Source organism: Canis aureus, chromosome 29, assembly GCF_053574225.1.
Source record: "Canis aureus isolate CA01 chromosome 29, VMU_Caureus_v.1.0, whole genome shotgun sequence".
Lineage (NCBI taxonomy): Eukaryota > Metazoa > Chordata > Mammalia > Carnivora > Canidae > Canis > Canis aureus.
Genome location: NC_135639.1, coordinates 24111607 through 24136394, shown reverse-complemented (window position 1 = coordinate 24136394; position 24788 = coordinate 24111607). Strand labels below are relative to the sequence as shown.

The following is a 24788-nucleotide window of genomic DNA, read 5'->3' as shown; positions in this document are numbered from 1 at the left end:
TAGGTGTACGGAATGTAAAACAGAACATTCCAGGAAGAGGAATGGCCTCAGCAATGGCTTCAAGGTGGGGCAGTAGCATGCTTGAGGAGCAGTGAATTGCTCTTGAATCTTTTCAAGAGTATAGGCATTCTGGGGGCATGGGGTTGGAAAGTTCTGTTAGAACCAGTGAGTGAAGCACAATGACCTCCAGGCTAAAGAACTGATTATCTGTAATCTGCCACCAAATATGCCAAACATGGCACAGGACGGATGGCTGTCCCCCTGCTCCTTCCTTATGCTTTGAGGGTTGTATACCTCCTTCTACAACAGTGGCTATCGATCTTTACAGTTTTTTTTTTTTTTTGCTTCACACATCTCAGCTGTGCAACCTGAGTGACCCCCCTCTCCTTCCACAAATAGATTGTGTGCTTTTGCCCCCCATCTAGGTTGAGAACATCTGTTCTCAAATGTCTTGGGGAGCAGGTGGGAAAGAAAGGCCCTGACATTTGCCAAATGCCAATATATGTCAGGAGGTTTCCAGACATTACTTCTCTCTCTCATCTTCCCCTCTAAGCCCACCATGGTGTTGAGGATGGGCATGATTCCATTACTTTTTTCCTCAGAGAAAAACTAAAGGTTTGCCTAATAAATGAGCTAATAAATGGAAATGGGGTGTGACTCTCACTCACTCTTGTGCCCCCCATGCCTATCCTAGAATCTGGCGCACAGAGTCTCTGTAAGTGAAAGTGGTGAACTGATTGGCTCCATGGCTAACTGACAAAACAAAAAAACAAACAAAAAAACAAAAACAAAAACAAAAACAAAACCCAACAGAAAAACCCCCAAACCAGGGTCTGTTTGATTCCAAATCTCAAGAGGATGAGATTTTGTAGGATGTTGTTTCCAGGACTCTTTTTACCTCACACACACCGACGTAAATACTCCAGAGCTATGGTGGGTGCGGTCAGGGGCTAAGATGACACAGGTCTGGCTGAAGTAAGGAGGGAGGGACCCTGTGCGTTCCTGGAGAGAGTTGGCTTAGGCAAGGGTATGTTCCCTTTTATCTCGAGTTCTGTTTCTCTGGACAGACTGCTGGGTGCAGGGAAATCCATTGGCTGATCCTTTTCAAGTACATTGTCAAGGACATTTTCTGGCCCTTTGCTGTGGGATTAGAGCTTTTTGAAAACCCTAGCTAGAAAAGGAGGGAAAAGTTGAAGAAAGCAAGGTGAAATGTAATTTCCTCTTTAATATAGACTGTCATTTAATCTAATATTATAGAAAATGATTAGATCTTAAAAACCTATAAATTACATTTGACAACTCTCTGGTGTGCCTCTGCTTTCCCTCTCGGCAATTATACCCTGCAACAGTGGGCTGAGGAGGAGACGAGCTCCTGAATGCAGTTTGTTTATTGGCTCTTAATGAGAAGCAATTAATCTAAATCACCATAGGGGTGGATCCTTTGCCGAGCTTTGGAATCAGAAGTGGCAGTTGGACCTTTTGACAAATGTGCTGCTCTATCCTTAACCACAACAGAAAGTTGGTGAGAGGAGGTGTGGTGTTTTGTTTTCCTCCTCTGAGCAGTGAAGAAAGAAAACACACACACACACACACACACACACACACACACACACACACACAGGCTCCAGGCAGTCACAGGGGGAAGTAGAAGACTGCCACCATTGGGCACCTCCAGCTTTTAGCCACCACCTCTCATCTCCTGCCTCTGCCCACCCTCCCTGACTGAGGCAGCTGAGGCTCCTCATTATGTTGTTCCCTGCAAGGCCTTCTGCTCCGTTTATTACTGTTATTGTAGCTTTCTCTTTCCTGCCTGCCTGGGGACCACCTGGCACAGGATGAGGGGTCATTATAGAGGGTACCTGCCTGGCCAAATTGCTACCTCTCTGCTCCCTCCCCTCCTGCTTCACATCGGGAAAGAGAGGAAGCATCACCAAACAACCAAGAGAAACTCTTAAAAACCCCACAGGAAAAAAAAAATGCACACATAGACTGCTACAGTCTCTTTTGTTTGGGGATAAAAGGGTCAGATTTGCAGCCAGAGGGAAAACAAAAGGGAGAAGACCATGGACTAGGGACCTTTACAGTAAATGCTTCTGTTTGATTGTTTTCTGCTTTTGTTCCTGCGCACTCTTTGTCATTCCCTTGCTGTGCGCTCTTGCTCACGTTTGCTGTGTGTTCTGCAAAGGACAGTCCTGCAAGGAAAGCGTTCAACTCAGGAGATAACATTCTGAGTTTGAGCCCCATAGTTTCCACTTGGTAACTAGCTGTGACCTCCAGCAGGTCGCCTGGTGCTGACTGTGGTGGTTCCTTGCCTGTAGAATGGGGTGGGACAGGCCGGATCCCCGCCTCCCAAAGATATCCTAACCCCCAGGATCTGAGAGTATGTTAGGTCACATGGCAAAGGGGGAATTAAAGTGTATATGGAATTATGGTGATGAACTACATCTTAAATCAGATCTTAGAAACCTATAAATGGCTGATGTTAAGTCAGCTGACATTAAAATAAGGAGAGTACTCTGGATTCTCCAGTAGGATGGCTGTAATCACAGTCATCTTTCCAACTGGGGAAGAAGGAGGAAGCAGTCAGAGGGAAGTGATGGGAGAAAGACTGGTCTGGCCATGGCTGGCTTTGCTGATAAAAATCGGCCATGAGCCAAGGAATGTGAACAGTCAGGCTCTAGGGGCTAGAACAGGCCAGAAAACAGATCCTCTCCCACAGCCTTCAGAAAAGAGCTGAGCCTTGCTGACATCTTGGTTTCAGCCCAGCAAGACCCATTTTGGGGCTTCTGACATCTAAATTGTAAGATACAAAATTATATTGTTTCAGGCCACTAAGTTTGTGCTTATCTGTTCTCAGCACTAGGAATTGAATATTGTAGGCGATAGTCCCTGGCCTGGCTTCTCCAGGGAGGAGAGAAAGAGGATCAAGGAGAGACTGTCTGTGGAAGAACTTGGCAAATGATAAAATGCAATATAACCCAGAGCCTGTGATAGGGATGCAGAGCAGGTGTCTTGAGCTGGGGACAGAAAGCACAGACCAAGGGCTTCAGGGGTATCCCAACTCCTTGCACGGTCTGGCTCCATTCTGTTTTCCTGGTAGCTGAGGGTCTACCCCTGGGAGGGTGGGATTGGTGCCCTCTTTCACTTTCCTCAGGCAGGCTCCAGGGCTGGGTCCTTGGGAAGTTGCATTGTTCGTTGTTGATCCATCTAGCATTGAGCTGTATGTGAGCTCCTTCCTGCGCCACCGCCCCAAGTGTGGGCAGTGACTGGGACGTGAGGAGTTGAGTTGGAACGTGTGTTCATGCAATCAGCATTCTTCCTGGGTGGGGTGGTGCCCCCTGAGTGCAGTGAGCTTCCTGCTAGTACCAGTGATGCTCTTGACTGAGCAGCCTCTCCCAACAGGATGTGGGTTATTTCCAAGCTTATTCACACCCCTGATTGTTTCCCTTGTGATAACTGAAAGGTCCTCTTATCTTACCTTTCTTAACTAAAATAATCTTTCCCAAATATCTAGGTTAGGTTCCTGAAAATTGCCTAAGTCAGGGGCTTCTTATATGAAGAATAAGATCCGTAGGGAAAAATAAAAACACAGAATGAGCAGGTAAACTTAGGAAAGCCCTTGTCCCTTTTTTTCCTCAATGTTCACTGAATTAAACACTAAAGATAGCACACTAAATAAATACTATATCAGTGACAATCTGTAATTCTTAAATTAGTCATAATGGGTACTGTGCAATTAATTTCCATTTACCATCCCTTGTACCCTGGAATCTTTTCAGGATCTCCTTCCCACGCAGATTTAACAAGATGCTTATAAATTAGGGTTTGTTTTGTGGCAGATAGTATGCGTACTGGTGAGCATTTTTTTTCCCTCTTCATATAGCCCCTGCCTTTCTGATTTTAGGATTTGAAGCAGTGACTTTTAACTCTGGGGTTCCACCTTGTTCCCAGACATGCGCAGTAGTGGCGTGGATGCTTGAAACAGCAAACACCTTGGAGGATCTTGATGCAACTGGTTTAATATTTATCAAAACCTCTCCCAAAGCACCTGGTCATTATCTGTGCCTGTGACAGCAGTGTGCCAAATCCCATGCCTTGTCCCCACCTAAGCCACGTCTCTACACACTCCGTCTGATGGCGGGAGTCCACGGCTGGGCTTGCATCTTTCTTTAGTGGTCCTAACCTGGCCAAAGACAAAACAAATCAAAGCCCCTCCACCAAACCAAAACAAAACATTAAAAGTAATTCAACCCACGTAATGAAAATTACTTCTAGCCCAAATCCTATAGACTTCAGTTTTATTATTATTCGTTTTAAATTGTGAAACTTTTCTTTCCTTCTCTCCCTGGGGTGGACTTACTTTCTTAAAATATTAGAAATAAACACCTTGCTGAAAAATTATATGGCTGTTGCTTTGTTAAATTATATTTCCAAAAAAGAGGTACTGGAGTTAGCAGAGGGACTGCTGCTAACTGAGTGACTGAGTGATGATACTGTAGGTGGGGCTGGTAATGCTCGGGCCACCAGCAGTGCTTCTGGTAAAGGTTTGCTAACTATTTTTATTCAGGTGGAGCAAGCTTCTCTGTCCAGGGCACTGGTAAGCCATAAATACAATGCACTGAATAGTTGGCCAAGCAAACTCAGAAACCCTGAGTAATGTTCACTCAGTCACACATCAGATGTTTACTGAGCATGTGCTTTACTGAGCACAGCAGAGAAAACTGGAGTGTGGTATGAATGGAGCTCTCTGCCTTTGAGAAACTTAACACCAACGTGGTCAAGTGAGATGAATACAAGTGAAACAAAATATAACTAACATTTTTAAATATATAAAAATAGTTAGAGATTTTTAGATACTTTATTTTAAAGATTTATTTCTTTTTGAGAAAGAGAGAAAAGAGAAAGAGCAAGCACACAAGCAGGAGGGGAAGAGGAAGAGTGATTCTCAAGCAGACTCCATGCTGAGCTCAGAGCCTGACTTAGGGCTCAATCTCACGACACTGAGAACAGGACCTGAGCTGAAACCAAGTGTCGGACACTTAACCGACTGTGCCACCCAAGTGCCCTGATATTTCCAATATTTTAAAAATAAAACCATAGTTCATGCATTTGCCAGTGGAGCTCATGGAAAGCAGAGCTTGTTCTGCTGGTGTATTCAGGAGGCTTCATGAAAGGCAAGGAATGAAAATGGGCCTTGAAGAAAATGATGAGCAGGGAGGATGCTGGGCCTTCCAGGCTTGACAGTAGCATTAGCAAAGGTAGGGAATGTGAGGGTAAGGCAGAGTGATTTGAACAAAAGTTTTTGGGGAACGCTTGCTACTAGAGCACATGGTTGCGTTGTAGTGGTCAAGCCTGAGAGCAACGGGAACCCAATTGTAAAGTGTCTGAGGTGCCAGGCTTGCTTTTCATGACATGTATGGGATACGGGAGTCTCTTCTAGAGAGGAAACCCTGTTTTCAGAGCTGGACTGAGGGAGACCCATCCTGCAGTGCAAGGTGGGCTGGGTAGTTTAAAGCGTGGAGAGCAGATGGGCACAGAGATTCCTGCTCCAGAGGGCAGGGCAGAATACCAGTCCTGAGTTGGCAGGTGCTCTTACTGCTCTCTCCATTGACATCCCCTCCGTATCCTGCCCTCACCCCACACTTCTCCTGTGCTCAGAGCAGTGCTCCCCATGTGCACAGGCACTTGCCCATCTTCCCAGTTTCTCCAAGGGCAGGTAGTGGGTAGCATAATCCTGTTGAGATTCTTGACAGGGCTAATGGGGAAGTGTGTGTGTGTGTGTGTGTGTGTGTGTGTGCACATGCATGAAGAGCGAGGGGAAAACCATTATTATGAAGGTAATATAGCTCATTGCAGAATACTTGAGGAAAATAGAGAAGTATAAAGAAAAAATGAAAATTACTTATGATCTTACCACACAGTAGAAACTACCAACATGTAGTGAATTTTTCCTTCAAGTTGTTTATCTATGCATAAATATAGGCATGAGATATAAAGAACTTTGAACAAAATTAAGATTATGCCATGTTTTCAGACTGCTTTTATACACACTGCTTAAGCATCTGTTTATTTTTCACATGTCATAAAACTATTTGAATTCATACTGAATGGGTGCATAGTATTCCATGGAATGGGTTTGTCCTATTTTATTTAATCATTCTATCAGATATTTGTGTCGTTTCCAGTTTTTTATTATTATAAATAACCCTGACATGATCATATAGGTGCATTAGCCTTTTATTGGGTCCCTGATGGTTTCCTTGGACAGATTCCTAGAAGAGAAATGACAGGATCAAAGGTATGAATATTTATAAGAGTCTGGTTCCATGTTGCTACTTTGCTTTCCAGAACAATCATGCCAACTTCTGCTCGCATCCACACCGATTGTCTGCCTCCTTCACTCCACTGCCTTTGCCATGGTCACCGGTATCCTCTAGGTTGCTGGATTCACTGGTCAGTTCTCAGCACTCATCCTACTTAACTGTCAGCTGCATTTGCCACAGTTGAATACTCTCTTCGCTGATAGGCTTTCATTCCTTGGGTTCCAGGTTTCAAGGACACTGTACTCTGGGCTTTCCTTCCCTTCTCACACTCCTTTTCTAGTGCCTCCTTATGTCTTTGTTCCTTCAGCAGAGCACAAGAGCTCTGTTTTCTGTCTGCTGTCTTGTTGGTCTCTAGATTCACATCTCTAACTGCTATTCAAACACTGATGCCGCCTAAATTCTTATCTGCAGGCCAGCCCACTCGGAAAATAAACCTTGTTCTACCCATTGTCCGTTTAAGGGCCTTTTTGCATGTCTATGAGGCATCTTAAACCTAGCCTTTCCACAGCCCTGTTTCTTCTTTCCAAAGCCCCCAGCCTGCCCTTTCACAGGCTTCCCTATCTCCTAAATGCTCACTTTGTCTTTTTTTTTTTTCCCCAGTTGTTAAGGCCCAAACCCTATCAGATAATAGGAGTTATTTCCAACTTTTGATGATGATAAGCAACATGGAGATGAACGTACAAGGTAGAAAACTTTGTAGTGGGTCTCTTCACTTTCTCTTACAGCCTACATCTCATCTGTGAGCAGAATCTTTTGACTTTTCCTTTAAAAATATAACCAGAGGAACACCCGGTTGGCTCAGTCAGTTAAGCCTCCACGTTCGGCTCAGGTTATGATCCCAGAGTCCTGAGATCAAGCCCCATGTCAGGCTCCCTGCTCAAGGAGGAGCCTGCTTCTCCCTTTCCCTCTGCTCCTCCCCACTCCGTGCGTGTGCTCTCTTTCTTGCTCTGCTCTGTCTCTCTCAAATAAATGAATCTCTAAAAATTAACCAGAGATGGAGACAGAGCATCTCAGTACATCAGCCTTAGCCCAGGCCAACAGCCTCTCCCTCTGGGTCATTACAGTGGCTTCCACCTAGACTCCAACGCTGTCCTTGCTACCCCTGCCTCCTGCAATGCTCTATGCAGTCAGAGTGGCAGCCTGAGTGAAAGGATCAAGAGACAAACCATGGCCTGTCAGTGCTTTACTCAGAGCCCACCAGTGCTTTCCACATCACTTAGGATAAAGCCAGGGTGCTTCTGTCACCTACAGACCCTGTTTCCAACACCCTACCTCCTTCCCTCTGTTCTAGTTCGCTGGACTCCTCCATTGGTTTTCAAATGCCCTCTCCTTTTAATAAGCCTTTCCTCCCTGGCAAAACTGCAGACCTTCTTCAGTACTTCCTGTCTCTAATCCTGCTTTATTTTGCTCTGAAGGATTTAATTACTTTCTGATAAGCTTCATATTTTACTTATTTGTTAGCTTACTATCTATTCTTCCCCCACTGGTGTGTATGCTCTCTGAGGGCAGGGATTCTCATTTGGTTTAATTATTGCTCTTATTCCTTATAATAGAGCTTGGCATAAAGACTCAGTTAATAATGGTTGGATAAAACACCACAAATGGTGTTTGTTTGATTAGTTTTAAATTTTCCTCAGCACACTGTTTTATGTCCTTTCATGTCTAATTGTATATTTTTGTTTTTGTGGGTTTTTAAAAAGATTTTATTCATTTATTTGAGAGAGAGAGCAGGAGAGCGAGAGAGAACAAGCACCAGTGTGAGCGGGGAGGGGCAGAGGGAGAGGGAGAAAGAATCTGAAGCAGACTCCACCCTAGCTCGGAGCCCTTTGTGGGGCTCAATCCCAGGACTGTGAGATCATGACCTGAGCTGAAACCAAGAGTTGGATGTCAACACCATCACCCAGGCGTCCCTACTTTTGCATTTTTAAAAAAAATAGTGACAAAATGCACATAACAATAAATTGACCATCTTTTTTTTTTTTAATTGACCATCTTAAATCATTTTTAAGAATATATTCAGTGACATACTTTTACACTGTTATGCAACCAGTCTCCAGACACCTCTCATCCGGCAAAGCTAAGTCTCTATCCATTAAGTGACTCTTCATTCTTCATTCCCCTAGCCACCAATCTTTCCACTCTCAGACTCTATGAACTTGACTACTTTAGGTACCACATGGAAGTGGAATCATATACTATTTGTCTATTTGTGACAGGCTTGCTTCACTTAGCATAATGTCCTTGCATTTCATGTATGTTGTAGTGCATGCCAGCATCACCTTTCTTCTTAAGGCTGAATGGTAGTTCATTGTGTATGTGCCACGTTTTGTTTATCCATTCCTCCATCAGTGGACACTTGGGTTGCTTCTACCTTTTGGCTATTATGGAATAATACTTTTATGAACATGGCTGTATAAACATCTCTTTGAGACCCTGCCTTCAGTTCTTTGGGGTATATATCCAGAAGTAAAAATGCTGGTCCATATGAAATTCCACTTTTAATTTTTTGAGGAACCACCATACTGTTTTCTGTGGTAGCTGCACCATGTTATATTCCCACCAAAAATGCACAAGGGTTCCAATTTCTCTACATCCTCACCAATGCTTATTTTTTTCTGGTTTTAGTTTTTGTCTTTTTTTGATCATAGCCATCACAGTGGATGTGAGGTATGGTGTCTTATTTGTGGTTTTTATTTGCATTTCCGTAAAAATTACTGATGATGAGCATGTTTTCATGTGCTTTTTGGCCAATTTTTATACATTTTTTTTGGAAAATATTTATTCAAATTCTTTGCCCATTTTTGAATCCAGTTGTTTGTTTTATGTGGTTAGTTGTTTTTCTTTGTTTTTTCTCCCCGACTGGCTTCAGTGATTGTTGCTTTCTTGGTGAAACTTATGTTAAATTATGAAGGACAAGTAGAAGCATGCTTAATGCAATTGGTTGAGGTAGAAAGACAAGGAGTCTAATCTTGGCAAAGTGAGTGGCATGTATAAATGGTAGGTGAAAGAGACATGAATAAGCATAAATATGCATTGATGTGTATCTGTAAAATGTATATGTAGTTTACATATTTTTCTCAAAAGAGGACTTATATGTATATGTATGTACGTACATATCATGTATGCATTACGCAAGATTTCTCAACAATAATACTATTGACACTTTGTATTGGATAATTAGTTGTTGCGGGGTTCTGTCCTGTATATTGTAATGTATTTAGCAACATCTCTGGTTTAAATCACAAGATTCCAGTAACTCCTTCCACTGCCCCCCTGTTGTGGCAATTAAAATGTGTCTATACATTGCTACATGTCCCCTGGGGACAGTGTGTCCTCCACCCTTGCCCTAGTTGAGAACCACTGATATAAGAGGAGGTGTTAGATGGATAGATGGATAGACAGATGGGTAGATGGATGGGGTGGTAGTGAATGCTGGTTTGTTGTTATATTGTGATTAAAAGCTTTATGTATAACAGGATCTATTTATGTATAAGTCAATACTCAACAGCATATCAATTATGTCAATTGGTTTGGGGGTCAACTTAAAGAACATCTTTCTTATATTCTTTGTGAGCTTGTAATGGTATTATTGTTATTTCTTATTGAACACTAACTGTGCTAAGTGTCCCCCATTAAAACTCAATTATACAGTAAATTATAGTATTTCTCCTTTTCTATTCAGAGGGAGTCTAGTTGTATTCTGAGACTATTTTCAAAGCATTGAACTCCAATTTTTTCCTTTGCATTTCTAAGCAGAGTGAGAGACTGAGAAACCTTTAGCTTTCACCCATTTTGTAGATGGCACACAGAACAGAGAGATTAGAATTGAATAAAATAGCATATTCATCAATGGTATTGTAAGACATGCCAAGCAACAGGAAACGGTGCATTGTGGAAAGATTTGTGGGGAGGATTCTGACCTCTTCAATATTAATTTTGACTGGTATAGATACAAGTAAACTTAAGTTTTTGAAAGCATAAGTTGGCTAAGCATGGCCCTGCCTAATTGCTGACTTCCTTGTGTGTCCTTTGCAATTTGCAAAACCCTATTATAATTAGGGCTGTTGTTATTCAACTTTCCGAGGAATTTCCTGCAAAAACATTACACACTTAAAAAAAAAAAGATATTCCAAATGTTGGTAAACTCTAAGGCTTGTCCATTTCTAATCCAAAATACAGACAATTCACATACAGTAAACAAGGGAAATTGGTAAAGACTGATTGTATGAAGTTCTTACCCCTAGGGCAGTGATGTGTTTAATTCCTTCAAGAGCTGGGACCTTCCTTTGAAGAGAGGAAAGTGGTTATTCAAAGCCACAAACAAACTTCGAAAATTCACAATTGCCTATTGATGGGTGTTCATTGTGGCAGTGTTGATATATGCTAATAGAGTGTGTTTTTCTTAAAATATTATCAGCAATGTAAAATGCATGTAAAATATAGTTTTTTTTTCTCTTTTACTCTTTCATGGTTTTTCTAATTGTGGTGAAAAAAGAAAACAACATCTAATAGGAGATGTCCTCTCATCAAACTCTTCGAATTATACAATACAGTATCATTAACTATGAACAGCTCTCTAAGAACTTTACCATTTGCATGTCTGAAACTCTGTTCCCTGAACAGGAACTCCCCTTTCCCACCCCACCCCTCACCTATCTCTTTCTTTTTTTTTTTTTAATACTTTTTTAAATATAAATTTATTTTTTATTGGTGTCCAATTTGCCAACATATAGAATAACACCCAGTGCTCATCCCATCAAGTGCCCCCCTCAGTGCCTGTCACCCAGTCACCCCCATCCCCCGCCCACCTCCCCTTCCACCACCCCTAGTTCGTTTCCCAGAGTTAGGAGTCTCACATGTTCTGTCTCCCTTTCTGATATTTCCCATTCATTTTTCTCCTTTCCCCTTTATTTTATTTATTTTAATTTTAGATGAGGTAACAGATTTGGAAAAATTGAGTAATACCCTCACGTTTACACTGAAAGTAGTTGACTGAGGATTTGAACTCAAGCCACCCACCCCCAGAGCCTATAGTATTAGTAACTCTCCTAAACCATATTTGAAATACCCTGTTCTCCTTCCAGTACACATATACATTCACTGCAGGTCTTATGTCAGGAAAAGCTGGATAAAGAAAGCGAAAAGAAAGCAAAAACAAAATAATGCAAAACCAAAATCTCCAGTGTAAACTCTTTCCCATTCATATTGTCAAAGTCACACAAATACAGAACCCACAGACATGTAAAGGAATTAATCACCATAGGCTTTATACTTATATACCTGTAACTAAAAATTAAGGGACAAGGGTTGTACATTTCTTTGTGTCCGTAGAAACCAACTGAAGCAGGAGAGCGAGGTTCTTGTCTCACCAAGTTAAAGAATAAATCTCGGGCAGCCCTGGGTGGCTCAGCGGTTTAGCACCACCTTCAGCCCAGGACGTGATCTTGGAGACCCGGGATCAAGTCCCACTTTGGGCTCCCTGCATGGAGCTTGCTTCTCCCTCTGCCTGTGTCTCTGTTTCTCTCTGTGTGTCTCTCATGAATAAATAAATAAATGAATCTTAAAAAAAAAAAAAAAGAATGAATCTCACAGACAAAGGAGAGTAAAGCAATAGAGTTTTATTAAGCAAGGATACAGAAAAAGCTCTCAGGAGTGAGAGTCCAGACAGAGTTGCCAATGGGGACCTCCATCACAGTCTTTTATTTAGAACTGACCAGGGAGCTTGTAGTCTTATCATTCTTGGGATGTCTTGGTTTGAGAAAGGACTTGTGATCTCATATTTAGTGGCTTCCTTTTAGGGACTGGTTATCCTTTGTTGGTCACAGGTGACTGTCATAAAAAAAAAAAGACCCGCCTTCCTCCCTACACACACACACCTAGGGCAGGGTGGTCTGGTTTCTTCTCTTACCTCTGGTTTTTGAGATTTCTGTGAGCCTGATACTGTAGCCCCCTACCTCTCTCTCCCTAACTAGCATCCCCCACCCCGTCCCTTACTCAAAACTATCACAGCTTCATAAGAATCACGTGCCTAGCTCATAAATTCAGTCCACAGGCATATTTAATTTGGGTACAGCTTTTTAAAATATTTTATTTATTTATTCATAAGAGACACACAGAGAGAAGCAGAGACATAGGCAGAGGGAGAAGCAGGCTCCTGCAAGGAGCCCAGTGTGGGACTCAATCCCGGATTCTGGGATCAGGACCTGAGCCAAAGGCAGATTGCTCAACCGCTGAGCCACCCAGGCATCCCTTGAGTATAGTTTTTTTTTTTTTTTAAAACTAATTTCAAATATTTTCAGAGAAGGTGTGCACCCTTCATGTTGGCAAATTGCACACCACTCCTTGTCTTTTCTTTTTGGCTTCATTCGCTTGTTTACCTGCTTTGCCCCCTTAAGCATTTGCGTTTGAAATCCCTGTGTCATAGTAAAATGTTGGGTGGATATAGGATGATTTTCTTCACATATGTTGTATATTAATATACAAATACCTATATTTTACCTTGAGACAACTTCTGGTGAGACATTTGCTCTTGTATTATATTTATGTTAATATTATGCTCCCCTCTTTTTCTTTCTTTGTTTTTGCACTAACATTTTATTTCCTCTTTGGATTCCTATTTATTTAATTCTTCATGGTCTCTAGGCAGGAGATAGATATGAATCAGACAAGGAAAGGGGCTTTCTTGAAGTTACTTTTTTTTTGGTGGATCTCTTAGAGATGCTTAAGAAAAGGACAAAGACTTGCTTCTCCAACTCCTACTTGTCCTTTGGTAAAAATAGTAAAGTACTGTGATTTCAAGGTCCAGGAAAGTGGTGGCATTTCAGCTGCTCAGAGGAGGAAGTAGGCAAGTTGCTCTTCTCCTCTGAGTCTTGGTTTTCTTATCTATAAAACACTAACGATCCTAATGATATTCGGTTCACCTGTGTGAGATTTCGATAAAGTATCTGGTGATGTGCCCAGCACAGATTCGAAATCCAGGACATACAGATTTCTGTTTCCCTTCATTTCATTCTTCTCAGAAACTGGGATTGAATACAGACACTGCCAGTGATACCAAAGTATATAAAGGATTTTTGATGAGCATGTCAGAGAAAGGTTGCAATAAAAATGTGCTCTTGCCAACAAAAGCTCTCTAAAACCACCAAGCAGTGTCAATATGCCTTATATATGAATTCATTAATGTATGTGTGCGTGCCCATTTATGCAGCATCAGCATATGTGTGAATGAGTATGTGCACACATACATGCAGCATTTGTGTGTGGATTAATGTGTGTGTGTGTGTGTGTGTGTGTGTGTGCGCGCGCGCAGGTATGTGCATGCATGCATACACCCAGAAGGAAGCTGCGGGGGGAAGACACTACACTGCACTAGATATTTGATGGTAACCCTTATTCAGGATATAGTAACTCATGGTATATAAAATAAAGTTCATTTATGATGTTGGTCTTATCTTCTAATTAAAATCATAGGCATGAAGCTTCTTTATACCTGCATAAAATAAGCAGTTTAATTTCTCTGCACCAAGGGAAAAATGATTTCATTGCCTGTTATGTAGCCCATCAGCACATGGTGGGAAGCAAGTCAGGGTGGTGATGAAAGCCTCATTCTTCCTCAGCATATTTTTCCTCTCAGACTTTGTGAGGAGCATAGATGCATCGTCTGAGGTATTCTCAAGGGCAGCAGGGGTGCTTTTATCTGCTGCCCCTACCCCTTTACAGTGCTAAGGGAGGTGAAGCTATTCTGTCTATAAAAAATCCATCTCAGAGCATTTCCCCAAGATTATTCACCTATGAATGAAAAAAAATATACTGCATCCTTTCCTTAAAAATTTGCTGATAACTAGTAATAACTTATTTCAATGAAGCCAAAGCAAATATTTGAGAAAAAGAAAGTAAGCTTGTCTTGGAAGCTGAAACGAATAAAAGAGGGAAAGGACTGTGAATCTTTGCAGTTACAGGGATTGAATCTGTTTTAAAACTTACTTTATAATAGTAATATACACTATGGGTAACATTTTAAAAATCCTGCTACTTAATAATTTTTATTTTATAAGGTATCAGAATGGTTTTCAGATTTATTTCGTACTTTGGGTCTTGGGATTCAGACCATGTGTAGAAGTAGCCCTAACAATGAGTGGCAGTATAGCCAAAGGCAGGGAAAACTCTGAGAGGAAATAAATTTATTTGCTCATTCAGTCACTCAGCAAACAACAGGAGGAACTCAAAGAAGCTAGGTCTAGGTGGATAATAAAGGTCAAAAGGGCTGTGGTTCTGATGAAGCCAGAGACAAAAGCAGGGGCCGAGTTTGCTAGGCTGTTTTAAGGATTTTAGAATATAGGAAGATCAATGATAAGCCATTGAATGGTTTTAAGTAGGGGGATGTCAGAATCAGATTTGTATTATAAGACAATTGTTCTGGCCACCTTGTGACAAAATGGATTGGGGGACAGGGCAAGAGGTGACAGCACTGAGATTGGCTAGGAGTATTTTATAGTAATCCAGTATAGAGATTATGATGTTTTGGACTATGGTAGTTACAATGGGCAGGGAGAGCATGGATCTGATTTTAGAGCTAATTAGTAGATAAAATATATGGATCTCAAAGACTAATTTTCAGAGGTGATTGGAAAACAGAGTCAAGGGTGAATCTCAGGTTTTGGGCTTTATATTGAATCATTAATAGGAACAAGAACTGAGCCAGGCAGGACATTGTGGGAGGGGGATAGGCTTGGGATGAAGTACATTGTGGTGCATGGTGATTTTGAGGTGTTTGTGGACATGTGGACATCCAAATAGAAGAATCTGTCAGGAAGCTGAGTCTGAGATTGAGAGGAGACCTCAGGTCTACATTGAAGTTTTGAGTTATTCCCAGAATGATGGTAATTGTAAAACCAATCAATCAGTCAATCAATCAATCTTGGAAGAAGTCGCTGAGGAACAGTACATTGAATAAAAAGAAAGGAGGATCTATATTGAAGGTTTAGCAATGGTCACGTTATATGGAGATCAGAGAAAGTTGAGTATTCAAAACAGATGAAAAGGGTAACAAGATGAGCATGATATTATGGAAGCCCCTGGTAGAGAATGCTGCAGGAAGGATGGAATTGCCAGTGGTATCGGAGACGGTTAGGAGTTCAACTGTGAGAAAAGTCCGAGTGTTTAAGTGTCTATTGGATTAAATACTGTCTCAGTTATTGTTGTGGAATCTGAGGCCTCTAGAGTTAAGTAGGCTCCAAGGTGACCCATTATGAACAGAGACATTGAGTTTGAATCTGCTCCCTAGAATGCCAGAGCCTTTTTCCTACACCATTCTATTTGGCTTGGGGATGAGGCACTTTCATGAGCCCATGGACCCTTTTCCCCAGGGCCCTTGGGGATGTGGGCTTTGGAAAGTATCTAGAACATGTCATCGGCGAAGAGGGAGAGTTTGACTTCTTCTTTGCCAATGTGAATGCCTTTAATGTCTTTTTGTTGTCTGATTGCTGAGGCTAGGACTTCCAGTACTATGTTGAATAGCAGTGGTGAGAGTGGACATCCCTGTCTTGTTCCTGATCTTAGGGGAAAGGCTCCCAGTGCTTCCCCATTGAGAATGATATTTGCTGTGGGCTTTCATAGATGGCTTTTAAGATGTCGAGGAATGTTCCCTCTATCCCGACACTCTGAAGAGTTTTGATCAGGAATGGATGCTGTATTTTGTCAAATGCTTTCTCAGGAGTTAAAAATAGACCTGCCCTACGACCCAGCAATTGCACTGTTGGGGATTTACCCCAAAGATACAAATGCAATGAAACGCCGGGACACCTGCACCCCGATGTTTATAGCAGCAATGGCCACGATAGCCAGACTGTGGAAGGAGCCTCGGTGTCCAACGAAAGATGAATGGATAAAGAAGATGTGGTTTATGTATACAATGGAATATTACTCAGCTATTAGAAATGACAAATACCCACCATTTGCTTCAACGTGGATGGAACTGGAGGGTATTATGCTGAGTGAAGTAAGTCAGTCGGAGAAGGACAAACATTATATGTTCTCATTCATTTGGGGAATATAAATAATAGTGAAAGGGAATATAAGGGAAGGGAGAAGAAATGTGTGGGAAATATCAGAAAGGGAGACAGAACGTAAAGACTGCTAACTCTGGGAAACGAACTAGGGGTGGTAGAAGGGGAGGAGGGCGGGGGGTGGGAGTGAATGGGTGACGGGCACTGGGGGTTATTCTGTATGTTAGTAAATTGAACACCAATAAAAAATAAATTAAAAAAAAAAGGAAAGTATCTAGAACAAAGGGATCATTGAAAACACTTAAGTCATTAAATCACTCAAACAATTCATTCAGAAAGAACAAAATACACAGTGGGATAAGAGGGGCATCCTTTTCATGATTAAAGGGCAACAAGAACAATGGTGTGATGAAAAGTGACCTGGAGAATTGAGAGAGGGGGCAGACAGAGGCCTGTGTAATGGTCTTAAGGTCAGGGGACAGAAGATCATAGGAATATACTCCCCCTACTTAAAAGATGGACATCAACAATGTAAGTACCTGTAAGATGGACATCGCAAAATGAAAGCCTCATTTGTATGCAGACCTAACCATGCGTAATATTCCAGCTCTATACAGCAATGAAGGACTAAATCAGGGAGGAAATGCCAATATTTTATATAGAGAACCACACGCCCCTTTCTGTGCTGTGATATACAAGTACAGATGACTTTATATTTATGCTTTAATTTCTTCTATTTATTTTCTCATGCTAACTCCATCTCTATTTTCTCCCCCCTCTTTTCTCTAGATCATGCTTCTTAGTGATCCTGAAATGGAGAGCAGCATTTTAATCAGCTCTGACGAGGGCGCCACCTATCAGAAATACCGGCTCACTTTCTACATCCAGAGCTTGCTCTTCCATCCCAGGCAGGAGGACTGGGTGCTGGCCTATAGTCTGGATCAGAAGGTGAACAAATACTGTTTTTTATTCACATCTTGTCACCCAGGTACCACCTGGTGGAAAGCACTTGTTTACTTAGTCTGAATTTTGGAGGGGATTCAACAATGTTTCATCATTCCAACCGGTTTCGTTTTGTTTGCAGCAACGAACTTTCCTTTCTGCTCTTTAGTTCAAAATATGCAGGCAGGTGTATTTCACTTTTGGCAGTACTGTTTATCATTTCATAGGCTTAAGATGGTTTCCTCTGTAATTTTACTCATTTGACCTTTAAAACCACCCTGTGAAGTAAGTAGGAAATGTGTATTCATAGTAGTTTTGTAGTGGTGGTAGTAAACAAAGGTGAGAAGGGCTAAGGTGTTTGTTCAATCCTGCCCAGCTAGTTGTTGGAAGAGCCAGACCTCAAATGCATGTTGTCAGATTCTAAGTCTAGGGCACGTTCCAGCATAACATGCCACATTGATTTGGTAAAATGTGAATATACCATTGTTTGTAGTTTAGCAAAGGAAGGGAAGTCCCAAACATATCCATTTTGTGGTTTTCTGAAAGTCCATTCAGGATATAATGACCCAATAAGTCCTCCTCTTTGAGCTCAAGATCCATTGATCCAGTTGTGTACTTGACCTTGTCTCTTCTATGTCTCAGAAGTCTCTTGATCCAGTGTATTCCAAAAAGTGAACTTCTGCTCTCCCTTCAACATAGCTGGTTCTAGTCCAGTGTTCCCTAATCGTATCCATTAGGTTGCTTACAAAAGTCAGAACTTAGGAGGTATCCTTGTTCTTCACCTAGCATCTGTAACATATCATTCTGTCTCCATCTCTTAATTCCATGGACTTCTATTATCACCACCACTCAAGCATAGGATATATCTTTCATTTGAGCAATGACTGGAGCCTCTTCCAGTGTGTTTATACTATAACCTGAACAATCTATTTCCCAAATGTAGATCTTAGGATTTCTGCATCTTCTCCTTGCTCACCAAACACAGACCGGAGTCCTCTGTAGGATCTGCTAGGACCTCCTTTGCTGGTCTCTCCTCTGTCTTGACTCACCATTACTACTTTCCCTTGAATGGCCCTCTTTCAGTTCATCCCCCCAGATGTCTCCCTGGCTCCATTTCCTGAGCCTGGACTCTTCTTCCCTGAAGTCAACTTTGTCACTGTCAGATCTCATATCTAGCATTTACTTCCTCAGGATGTCTTTCCTAAACTCCCTGACAAAGTTAAGTGCTTTTCAGTGGTTTTTCCTGTAGTGCTGTCTACTTCCCTTTCAGAGGATAGGCCACAGTTGAGAGTTTATGTTGACTAATGTTATCTTTCAGTTATCTGTGTTCCTCATTGAACTGCAAGCTCCAGGAGGGCAGCACCAGTTCTTCTTTTACTCCTTGACGTAGCACCTGTGCTAGCACGGTATCTGGTACCTAATAGGTTCTCACTAAATATTTGTGAGATAAACAGATTAGTAGATGAATGCATGAATGCTATGGTAATGAGCCTTTTGGAGGTGATCAACTTATACTTAGAAAAGGGACTTTAGAATTATTCTTTGTATTTCCTTAGTATGATGTGCAGTCCTAAGGACAGTACTTGATGCCAAACTCTTGTGTAATAATGTGGAATTAATCAATGAAAGAAAATAGATAGTTATAAGCATGTCTTGCATAGAGATATCCACAGTTTAACCTTAATGGAAATAGCTTCTTTTCTTCTGTTCTCTCTTAAATCCTGAGATAGTTACTCCTCAGTATATATTTGAATATGTGATTTTCAGTATGTGGTGTGTGTGTATGTGTGTGTGTGTGTGTGTGTGTGAGAGAGAGAGAGAGAGAGAGAGAGAGAGGGAGGGAGAGACATGTCAGCACCTTTAAACAATAATTTCAGCATAACCTTTATATCTCTCATTAATGGAGCCTCATGGTGGGTGCCAGGTGCTTAATGCAATCCCCTAAGGACAGCCACATGACATTTGCAGAGCAAAAGCCATTGCATATACATTTCTTTCATGGCATCAAGTGGATATTGTATGAAAGACTTAGCCAAATGTCATATAATCTGTGAGTTTAGATGCTTAGTATTGCTGGGAATTTTGAGGCTATTTGAAAAAAATAAATTTTTTGGCTGTCATTAAAGGCTGGATGGTAATTTATTTAGATGACACTCAGAAATGCTAAACTATGTTTTTACTTATATAGAGACAAGCTAGATTAGACATCTCATGCCAAGGTTAATAAACCAAACATAGTATGCTTTGAGTATATCTAGAAGGAGTATCTTTTCCTCCATCTCCATAGCACTAAGAACATTTGGGGCATTGTGATCATATGAAGTAGTCTTGTGGATATAACATATTTAAAATACTTTCAGGCTTGGTGGATGCTTTTGTAAAAAGATTTTATTTATTTATTTGAGAGAGTGAGCAAGTAAGAGAGAGAGAAAACGCAGGGGGAAGAGCAGAGGGAGAGGGAGAAGCAGACGCCCCACTAAGCAGGGAGCCCAACACAGGGCTCCATTCCGGAACTCTGGGATATGACTTGAGCTGAAGGCAGATGCTTAACAACTGAGCCACTCAGGCGTCCCTTGGTGGCTGCTTTTTTACATAGTAAAAATATTTAAAAATGTGGCAGTGGGTGTTGATGGATTTTCCTAATCACACTGCACATTTCTGGATGTGTTATTCCTTCGGTACTCTTTCTTGTTGACATCTTTTGCATAAAGTGGCTGAATGTTCTTCAGGCCCATAAAGTTTCTAACTGGTACCCTGCCATTCTTTTAAATAAATGGTGTGAGGAGGCAGACGATGCCCCTGGCAACATTTGCAGAGCTGGCATAAAACACCTAGCCCTCATCATCCAGGATGTAGAAGACTTTTTCTTTATTTTGGAATAATTTATTGGTTTAGAGTCAAGAAGAGAAATGCTATGCAGCACCGGATGGAGATATAGGGGAGTTGAGATTGATATACAAATGTCTTATTTCCGACTGGAACCTTCTCTAATGTGCATGCATTGAGGCAGCTGGTTTCTTCTGGAGAAAATGAAAAGTGTTAGTAGGAAGGTAACTGCAGCATCAAAGGGAGATGTTTGTGGTGAAGAGTGAATCAATGTTTCTATTATTGTGCCTTTGATGAAATGCACTAGCAATTTCTTTAGAATTGGTAAGGCTATCTCGTTATGTTGTATGTATTACAAAAGACCTAATTGAATGATATTTTAAAGGGACAATATCCAATTGCTTTACCTTCCAAATTGTTACCTCAAAGCTGCAGGAGACTTGCCCGGAGATCTCACTCAGTAAAAGCACTGCTGCAGAATTAAGGAAATATCTTCTGGATAGAACAAAATGGTAGCTAGAAAATGAGACATGCACATAGTATTGTGTTACTCGAGATGCTTGATAGCAGGTTGTGAGTCAACTAGGAAATGTGGCTACCCGGAACTGGTCAAGGACAGATTGTGGGTGATCACCCAAGTGTCCCAACTTCCAAAGATGCAAAAGGGTGGGGAGGTAGGGAAAGATGCACCCTGCACTTGACCCTTTGGAGGGCTGTGGCTCTACAATTTTGATGTGTCACAATAGCACATAGCAAAGTCATTTCTGTTTCCTGTTCAGATTAACCTGGGCTTTTGACCAAGTCCTCCATTCTAGCCATCCTAGGAGCTTCCCAATTCCTGCTAATTCCTTTGCCAACGTCTCTTCTGTCCTATAGATTCTCCTGGCACTTTGCATTTTATTATAAAAGAACTCAGTACTTACTAAAGACAAGAGATTCTTTCTTGGCTATATGAATCTGTGGAAATGCTTTATAAGAATCTTTGCAAAACAACCAGCAAAAGTAATAGGTTACAGTTGACCAAATTGGAATAATAAAAGAAAAGCTACTCCTTTCCTCTCCTTTTTGAATCAAAGCCCTAGAACGTCTTTGGAGGGCTATGTATTTTACCAGTTATTTAAGAGGCAGGATTCTCTTGTTTCCAGCAGGCTATGCCCTCACTGATGACTGAAAGTACGTTGTGATATTTTGGATTAGCTGGAGGGCTCAATAATATTATTCAAATGGAGATTTAAAAAAAAAGACTTTGAGATAGGTTTTGAGGACATTGCAGTCCTCTAAATAGGTAGGTGTTTTTCTCATTGCTTTAGAAAGCTGGATTTTTAAACATCCCTCATTTTGACAAGAGACTTGGTGGTGTGTTTGTTTGTTTGTTTGTTTTTTTAACTGGGCACATGCTCATGTATTCACAGATGCATATGTCCTGGCACAGGGGTCTTCCACAGGCGATAGAGCTGAAAACAGCTATTTTTCTGTGGGAGAGGTGGAGTTGCAAAATTCTATTATCATTTATCTTCTTGGCAAAATGAAACTTTAACAAATACAGCTGGCTTTGGAGATCAGAGATGAGGAACTCCATGGGATTTTAGACTCTGTTGTTTTTCAGACACTTCTGGGCTAGGCTGGCCTAGAATTAATAATTTCAACGTAAACACCACTTTCGGAAACACTAGCACACATAATGAAGGGCTGCTGTTGTAGTAGTTGGGGGTTGTGGAAGCTAGGTGTTTTTTTGTTTTCGTTGTTGTTTTTCATCACTGGCTACCAGCTATGTTCAATAGTAGCTGACAGATTGACAAGCTGGTTAAGGAGCTGATGCAGTTCTGGGCATGGTCACTGGCAAAACAGAGTCCACAGCTGAAGAGGCGACGTTGGTTCCATGCAGACTTTGCCGGTTGGACCCTAACTGGGGCTGCTGCATCCTGCATGAGCGGGACACTGGCAAATTAGAGTATCTGGAGTGTGGAGGGCCTGAAAATTCAAAGGAAGTTTAAACTCGTACTTGGGGAATGCTGGATACAAAACACGCTGTTCCTTTCATTTGTATTCTCCTGTAAACCCTCAGATTAGAAATGTAATTGTATTCAGAGCTCCGGGATTAGCAGGTGATGACAACGTTCCACTGTAGCCATTGGCAGAAACCGGCTTTCTATCTCTCCACCTGGTGGGGATAAAGCTGCAGGGGATTAACGAGGGATGACCGTGGTTTTGAAGCACATCCTCCATGGAATGAGAGTCCTACCGAAGGGCACCTTCTATTTCGAGAAAAACATTGCAGTTTCACAAGGTCCCTTCCATAACTATAAAACCATTTCTGTGTCATTTAAGAGAAAGAAAATCCAGAGCCCCACTCACCTACATCACGCTGACTCCTCTTCAGGATATCTTGGCAGTACAGTGGGGATGTGGGGATGTGCGATCTCCATCACCATAGAAACACTGGTTTCCATGAGGCCACTTGCATGTAGGTGAAAACAAAGAGTGGACCAAGAATGGCCCTGTGTTTTATTAAGGAGGTGGAGCAACCTCTCTGTTATTCAGATATCACCATTAATCTCTCCGAGCTGAGTTCTGAATGACGAAACTAGTTGACCATACAGTATTAACTTGCATTTAGTGAGGGTCATGCAGGAAAAGTCTCCACCGATGGTACCTTTGCTCATGAGAACATTAGCTCAAAGGAACAACCTGCAACAAAATTATGGATCTGGTGGGTTTTGTCTTCCCAAACCTGCTTTTCTGTATCATGTCTCGGCGTGTGTGCTCTGCCTTTACCTTCTAAGTGTCCCTTTTGGTAAGCTGACACATTTCTGCCAGGGAAACGAACATTTGCTAAAATAATTAATGGGAGATGTAGCGTATTTATGTATTATCTTGGGTAGTCAGGGACATTTTCCCAACACTGTTTCCAAAGCAGTTATGCTCTCAGGGTAGAAACTCAGCCACAGTATTTCGGTGAAGAAGTGATTATAGCTGCAGGTGGGAAGGAGGTGGAGAGCTTCACAGCCTTCTTGACCTTCTCCCACCCATTTCCTGTACACAGTGACTGTGTCTTCACACATGCCCGGATCTTTTGTGTTCCCATTGCTGCCCTAACTCTGACTCTGCCTGATTCTGACCCTCCCTTTCCAGTTTTCCTGTGGGACTCAGGAACTCTTCTGCTTATCCCTTCCTTGACAAGCATCTCTAGACTTAGGACCCTGTCTACCAGACCTGACCGTATCTTCTATGTCGCCTTCATTCTCTGCCTCCATTTTGACCCCTCACCCTGGTATGGCAGCACATGGCCTTTTAAAGTCTAAACCTTTTAAGGCAAGGTATTGCATACCTAGAGGAAAGTGCACATCTCATGAGCTCAGTGAATGTTCATAAACTGAATAAACCTATGAGACTAGCACCCTGATTAAGGAGCACGTGACTGGCTTCCCAGAATCCCCTTGCGCAATGTGCAGTCATTATCTTTCACTCCTAGAGGGGGCTGCTATCAGTCAGGGTCATTTTTTTAAAAATATTTATTTATTTTAGAAAGTGGGGGAGGGAGAACATGGGGGGGAAGGGGCAGAGGAAGAGGGAGAGAGAGAAAATCCTCAAGCAGACACCCCACTGGGCACAAAGCTTGATGTGGGTCTCAATCCCACAACTCTGTGACCATGACCTGAGCCAAAATCAAGAGCCTGGCCGTTTAACCGACTGAGCCTCCCAGGCTCCCCTTTGTAGGTCTCCTGATGCACATTGCCAAGATGTCTTTCAGGAAGGCAAACTCCTTTGCCTGACCATCAATATTATGTCAGACCATGGGTGTTGCCTCAACTTTGCGCCAGTCAGGGTCATTTGTAATGACATGCAGCTGATTTCTGGCTAACCTGGTGATGGAATAGACAAAGATGAAGTCCTTAGAAGACAGCAGGTGAGGAATATGACAGAGAATGAGAATTTAAAAATATTAACTTTAGAGAATTGGATTAGGCCATAGGTCTAATTAATTCTGCCTCAAAAGCAATAATTCATTGATATTGAATAAGCCCAATTCATACAGAACATTCGTAAGAAAATTTTTTAAAAATTACCCTCTAAAATTAATTTCACAGGTGTCATTTCCTTTTTTTTTTTTAAAAAAAAGATTTTATTTCTTTATTCATGAGAGACACAGAGAGAGAGAGAGTGAGGCAGAGACACAGGCAGAGGGAGAAGTAGGCTCCATACAGGGAGACCGACATGGGACCCGATCCCGGGTCTCCAGGATTCTGCCCTGGGCTGAAGGCGGTGCTAAACTGCTGAGCCACAGTGGCTGCCCTACAGGTTTCATTTTCAAAAATGTTTTCCTTTCTGTATCATAAAGAGGATACTTAGTGTCGGCAAAGTTGAGGGGCACCTGGGGAGCTCAGTTGGTTAAGTGTCCAATTCTTGATTTCAGCTCAGGTCATGATCTCAGAGTTTGGGGATCCAGCCCTGCATTGAGTTCCTTGCTCAGCTGGGAGTCTGCTGGAGATTCTCTCTTCCTGTGCACCCCCACCCAAAGACTTTCTCTCTCTCCAAATAAATAAATAAATCTGTTTTTTTTTAATAAAAAGGTATATTGTATCCTCATAACTTTGATTCAGTGATTCAGTTACTCCAGTTCTGAGACTGTACCAAGAGAATAATACCAAATACCACAAAGCTTTAGGTATGATTATGTTAATCATAGTCATTC

The 24788-nt window shown here is 41.7% G+C and overlaps 1 protein-coding gene across 2 annotated transcripts in view; it reads left to right on the top strand.

Moving 5' to 3' along the window:
• SORCS3 (sortilin related VPS10 domain containing receptor 3) overlaps positions 1-24788 on the top strand; it is a 586644-nt gene that overhangs the window by 292636 nt on the left and 269220 nt on the right. For both annotated transcript variants that reach the window (XM_077877720.1, XM_077877721.1), the window contains exon 4: positions 17117-17275. In XM_077877720.1, coding sequence (XP_077733846.1) covers positions 17117-17275 — 159 coding nt within the window. The remainder of the gene's footprint in view (positions 1-17116; positions 17276-24788) is intronic.